At 44.5% G+C, this 6,325-nt stretch overlaps 1 protein-coding gene across 2 annotated transcripts in view; it reads left to right on the top strand.

The window, feature by feature from the left end:
* The first annotated feature begins 1,056 nt into the window (after positions 1–1,056).
* The window catches only part of adarb2 (adenosine deaminase RNA specific B2 (inactive)), a 251,188-nt gene continuing 245,919 nt past the window's right edge, over positions 1,057–6,325 (top strand). For both annotated transcript variants that reach the window (XM_074692911.1, XM_074692909.1), the window contains exon 1: positions 1,057–1,557. In XM_074692911.1, the coding sequence (XP_074549012.1) occupies positions 1,455–1,557 (103 nt within the window). In that variant the 5' untranslated portion in view covers positions 1,057–1,454. The remainder of the gene's footprint in view (positions 1,558–6,325) is intronic.

Below are 6,325 nucleotides of genomic sequence, written 5' to 3'. Positions count from 1 at the left end.
GGTGGTGTTTTAGGGAGAGTAACAGCATTCACAGGCATTAGAAGACCAATTTTGAGATAGAATTCAGTTTACTGTTCAGGGCTCCACCTGGGAAAGAAACACGGACACAACCAGACTGCAAAAAGCAAACTTTCTCTGATTTTCTTCTTTAAAATTCGCCGTTTCTCCCCCACACAGGCCCTGAATCTGTCCCTCCCAGCACACACCTGACCTTCCACATCCTGCAGAGGCCGAGGGAATCAAACAATAACCTCGAGCTAGGAGCGCCACAAATGCTTTCTGAAAGGCTCGACGCTGCACTTTCGCACAAAAATGCCAAAATGTCACAATCCTCAAAGTTTGTGGCTGCAACACTCTGTCAGAGGAGTTTCTGCCTCCCAAAGCCGGACTCAAGGTCACCTGAGCACTCTAAACGGGAAGTTTAAAATCAAAGAGGCTGGAATAATCATGGTTAGAGCGAGGAAAATGGGACAAAATTGAAGTCAAACAGAATAAAAGTGAAGATTTTGTGGGGTATTCTGAATAATTAGACAGTTTGAATCTCAAAGTAATCTCCCTTTGTGTGCTTTTGAGTGACTTTGGAACAAAGAGGGAATTTATTTATCATCCATAATCCTGCAAAAAACAAGTCATCTCAGCAGACAAACATAAGTGCACAAAGAGAAGGGGATTCCTCCAGGAGTGGACTCTACAGAGTGTGTTTTTCCTCCTGAGTGTACACATCAGTCTGAGTTTTTAGCCTCAAGTTTGTGCTCAGTTTGCAGCAGGGTGGCATATTGTGAGTATAGAAACAGACCCCCCAGCAAGGATATCCATATCTGAGTCCCTGATGCTGCAGAAGTGCCCTTGAGCAAGAATTCCTACCACGCTGACCTCTGACCCCCCTGTGGAGGGCGGAAGAGAACGGACTTTCCCTGCAGTGAGTAAAAAGTGAGAGGAAACGGTCCAAACATTTGAAAAAGCAGCGGGTGAATAAGGGGTGTGAGTTGGTGGGTGTCGCTGCTGATGTCACACCTCCCAGACAGCCACGATTGGACCCTAATTAGAAAGCTCGGCAGCAAATAGATAGGCGTCCTGCATGATTGGATTCAAAGTGGCTGATGCCAAAATTTCTGCAGAGGCGCGGAAAACTGCCAGAGAGGAGCGCAGGCAGCGGAGCGGGCGCGCCGGGATCAGAGCTGCTGGGAGCCGCCACGCTGTGCTGCAAACAGTCTGTGTGAGAGCTGCAGAGGAGCTGGAGTTTCAGAGGTGATATAGGAACAGCAAGACGCGCTCCCCCCTCTGCTCTGGAGTCATAAAAAAGGAGGGAGAGACGAAAATACAGTCCGAGTCTACGTCAAACCTGAGGACGCAGCGCTACCAGAGAGCAGCGGAGGCTGAAGCGAGACAAGTACAAAGAGGAGTCGATCCGCCGAGTCCAAGTTATTCTGCGCTGCGCTCCACACGCCGCGCTGATGGCATCCGTACTTGGAAACAGCAGCCGCGCGTCCGGGGCTCAGGGCGGACAGGTCAAATGCAAGCTGAAGAGGAGGAGGAGACGGCGATCCAAGAGAAAAGGTACAACTTTCCTCCACTTCTGGGCTTTTTGTGTCTCTTTCTTCCAGAGGTCGTGCGCACCTTGGCGGGGCAGCGGAGCGCGCGGCAGCCCGGCGGAGCTCGCGCTGCTTCAGCCGCTGAGCAGCTCGAGCCGCCGCGGCTGCTCCTCGTGCTGCTTTAAGCCCTGAAATGATTGGGGCAGTGAACGGATTCCTGTTTGTGTGTCGGCGGCTGTTAAAGACGCATTGTCTCCGCTTTGGAAAGTTTAGTTGCTGCTGAGTCTTTTGTCCTCACAAAGCCTCCGTTGTTTCTGACACGACGAGAACAATGACAACACTAACGAGTCATCCGTTTAAATTCAAGTTTGAACGTGGGCCCACGATGACACAGCTCGTGTTTTGTTTTTTGAATAACTCCTGGAGGTGCTGCTTCTAAAAAAGACGCTTCTTTGTCACCAAACCGCGTCAAACTTCCTCACCGAAAACAACATTCACTCCAAAATAATCATCAGATAGTTTATTCATCCTACATATGAGGTTTGAGAAATCTGCAACAAATATGTCAGATTGTTTTATTATATTTTTCTTAAATGTCACTGCTGCACAGCTGACTAATATCCTGAAATTCAGTGTTTCTATTCCTTATAATTTCTCTGAGCTTCTTTATTTGTTGTTTTGAATAGAGCATATTTTTACCTCATTAGAGCTCTGCTGTCTGATTCAGAAATACTGAACAATACAATGCTTTGAGTATCACTTCCTGGCCTTCAACAGAAAAAGAAGTAGAGGAAAAATTGCTTCACACTAACAATAATATTTAATTCCATGCAGCTGTTTTTATTTCTTAAAGTCCCGGCTGCACAGATGAGTCAATGTTTAACACGTTCATGTGTTGAAACTGTGCTGAGGGCACGCTGCAGATGCATTCTTAATATTTTCTTTAACTACAATTTAAACCCCAGCTGTATTTAAGAAACTCGGACATAACAAAGCAAGAATTTCCTTCAGCCGTGGTTAAAAAGGAGCTGACCAGTGCTCGCGCTGAACAAATGCCCGGTGTGCTTTTGTGCGGTATTAGTGGTGACCTGCAGCTGCACGTTTGTGTTTTTATTCAGAGAAAAAAAAAAACCTATCTTCAACTCCAGGCTCTTACTCTGTGGGTAATCTGTGACCATTAAAACATGACAGAAAATCACCCCAAATTAATCTGTATTACTGCGGAATATATTAGATATACTGAGTAACAGAGAAGAATAAATGAAATGACATTTAAAAAGATTACAAAGAAGTCAGCGAGAGCTTAACAGCCCCAGAAAAGATTCTTCCTGATTCAGTTTGTGGATTATTTTTGGAGGTTTTTGTCTAATTAACAGAAAGCTACACTTATTAGCTCCAGCATAGGCCACAAACACACACACACACACACACACACACACACACTCACTCACTCACACACACAGAAATATGTTTTGTTTCTAATTTTAAATCCACGTTTTCTGCCTCCTGTAGAAGGAAGCAGGGACACAGTAAACAAAGCAGCACTAATACATTTATTTGAAAGTGTTTGTGTGTATATAGATAACAGAGATGACTGTTATTGCTGTGTTTCTTTGCGTGTGTGTAAGTGTGTGTGTGTGTGTATGTTTTGAGGAAGTGGTGCCCCAGTGCATTGTGGAATATGGATGAACGCTGCCAGCGTGTTGACGTATCCGCCTGCGATTGAATTCATAACGAGCTTTCATAAACACTTTGCACTTGTCATCAAAGTACAAACAGACAACCGCAGCTCGTTTCCATAACCTCCTGATTTTTAATAGCCCAAGTAATTGAGACTAGTGAGACAATACATAAAATATAGTGCTGAGGCAAATGTATTTACATAATGGAAACGACAGAATTGGTTCCACAACATTAAGCATTGCATATGAGCGGCACACAGACACGCTCACATTAGCTGACAGGCCTTCGCAGCGTGTTTTCCGTACGGCTAATTTATCAACGCCACTGATTCATTCTGATAACATGGGACATTAGGGGCCAGCTCAGGGGCCGGCTGAAAACCAAGTGTGTCCGAGGGGCCGCTGACTCCTCAGAAAGCTGCAGGACGACTCTGCTCTTCATGCTTCAGTCTTTGTCTGTCTTTGTGTTTGTGATGGAGACTCTATCTGAGATGTGTGAACGTAGTTAATCTGCTGAAAGAAGAACACAGTCTTTGATTGAAGGATTTCAAACTTCTCCACAAATTCCTCAAAGCCGGATTGAGCTTTTTTGTAATTTTTTTTTTATCATTATTATCCTTCATCTGAAATGCCGGCTGATTACTATCTGGAGATTTCACACAATTATTTTTATTACAGACCTGAAGGCAGAAAGTCACAGAGGGATTATTGTGTGGCATTTGGGGCCTAATCCCTTGAAAAGGCTGCAGATTATTTGTAGATGGACTCTTTAAAACCTGTGAGCGTATTTAAAAGGTTGTAAGCAGTTTTTTCTTTATTTTTTTTTTCTTACTACACTCAGCTGTAGATTGCAAAACAAAAACATCAGAAAGCAGATTAAAAGTCCCAAATTGTTTCAGCTAACATGTCGTGTCAGGCTCCGCTCGAGATTCCTAGAAATCACACATTTTCTTGAACTCTCCATCTGTGTTTTTAGCTCTCGCTGCTCTTTCTTTTTGAGGTTACAGAGCTGCGGTCAGCGGCGGCGTCGTTCAGACGTACATTCATGTTTGACCGGTGTGATTGCCCCTGGAGGGATTCGAGAACATGCTGTGTATCGGCCTCTTAATTAATCACCGCCTTGTGATTTATGTCCCTCTGGGATGCCGTAAATAAAACCCTTTTGGAGGACAGTGACAGTCCTGGAAGGTCTGAGTGAATGTAGCAGCGCCTGTTAAAGCCACCTGTCACTCAGACGTGACCTTTCCTACTCTCTGCTGGCATATGTACGACACACTCCTCGTCTTTTATCCCCGCTGTGTTTTTTTATGAACAAAAATAAGCAGAGCAGAGATTTATAGACTCACATTATTCTTTTACAGCCACACTTATCACCCTGTTCTCTGAGCGTACAGTTCAGTGTATCAGCGTATCATCAGCGGCGCCCAGGGCCAAATGTGAAAAACACAGTGTAACATAATTTATGTAGCAATTACTGTTTACGCTCTTGTTCCTGGCGAGGTGGCGGCAGAGGGGTCGAGTGTGGGCTGTCAGGTGGTGATGGAAGTCAAGACAGAGGAGGAAGGAGAGGGGGGAGGTGTGTGAGGCGGGGCAGAGGATGAGGGTCAGCGGCTTCCCTCTCCTAAGGCTTCGAGGCGGCCAGCGGCGGGGACATTAGTCTGGCGGTAGAGTCAATCGCGTCGAGCTCCTGATGCTCTGAGGAGGAGCAGCTCTGACTGTCTAACAGAGCAGGGAGAGGAAGCCCCGACTGTACAGCATCTATCTGACAGCTCCTAACACCAACACAGGCTGTGTGGAGGTGAGGTCAAAGGTCAGAGGGGAGAGTGAAGGCTGAGACAGACGAAGCTTTCACCGTTTTCAACAATTTCTGATCTGTTTAACCAGACTGTACATTTCTGCATGTTGGGATTTAAAACAGGAAGCTGTTTGTCAGCAAAATGTCACAAACTGTTTCTGTTCAGAAACGACATAAACAGCTTTGTTTGAGTTTAGTGAAGTGTTTTTTTCTTTTTTTTTTCCCCAGTATTTTTTAGTTTTTAAAGAGCACAAAATACAAAACGGTCAAACATTCTTTACAAATTCATCACGCTGTCATTTCAGTTTTTCTCTGCAAAAAAAAAAATCAACATTCTGTGACATTTTTCAGTCTTTGCAATTCAAATTCTTCATATTTTTAATCATCTGCTTTTTAGAATTTGATTAAAAATTGTCAAAGTGACTGAAGGCTGATTCTGGTCACCTGGTTTTTGCAGTGATTGCTTAACTACCTTAGCGGATGCTAAAATAAGTCGAAAGCAAGCAGGGTTCAGTCACTTTACAGTCGTTTTTTGCCCTTTTGTGTTTAACTCCTAAAAGTGGTAGAATAATGATGGTGGTGTGTTTTTGAAGCAGACACACAACGTTTAACACAAACTTTGATAAATCGTCTCTTTTGTCCTTTTTAAGAGCTGCAGAATTTCAACATGAAGCCTGACTGAATGAAGCTGTTAATAAAAAGCTGCTGAGTGCCAAACAGCTCTGCACTGAGACTCATTGAAAAAAAAGAGACTTGCATAATGGAATAAAGAGTCCAAACAGTGTATCTGTGTGGAGAGCTGTTGTTCACTGTGCTCTGCTGCTAAATTGAAAATGAGAGCTGTGAAGTGGATCTGTGTGAGGCTGCTGCTTCATTTATCCTCCAGATTATTTTTAATCTAACCCGTTTGAAGACGTCTGTCTGTGCTCGCTGCTGAGCTGGACCTGTGCAAGTGCAACAAATCGGTACAGTTTAGTCTCTGCAAAGGCCGACTTCTACAAACCAACACATTTAAACATGTTTCTGGTGAAAGCTCCTCCTGCTCTATCCTCACTAAGTGTCCATGCTGGAGTTTTTCTGATGTAGGTTCATTCACAGCAGGGTGTGTGTATGTGTGTGTGTGTGTGTTGTAGCTGCTGCGTTACTCTCCATGCTGGGACAGCCCAATGTCGCACAGAGCATGTGTGTATCTGTGTGTGCGTAGATGTGTGTGACAGATGTGGAGCTGCAGTTTGAGCCTGAAACTCGTCTCGTGTGTTTGTGTTTGCGCTGATAACCGCATTAAGAGCTGCGACAGAAACACCGCTGGCATTTAT

This window comes from Halichoeres trimaculatus, unplaced genomic scaffold, assembly GCF_033239565.1.
Source record: "Halichoeres trimaculatus isolate MK-OKI-2021-1 unplaced genomic scaffold, fHalTri1.1 fHalTri1_scaffold_18, whole genome shotgun sequence".
NCBI lineage: Eukaryota > Metazoa > Chordata > Actinopteri > Labriformes > Labridae > Halichoeres > Halichoeres trimaculatus.
Note: the sequence above shows the minus strand (reverse complement) of the source record. Positions and strands in the feature narration are given on the sequence as shown.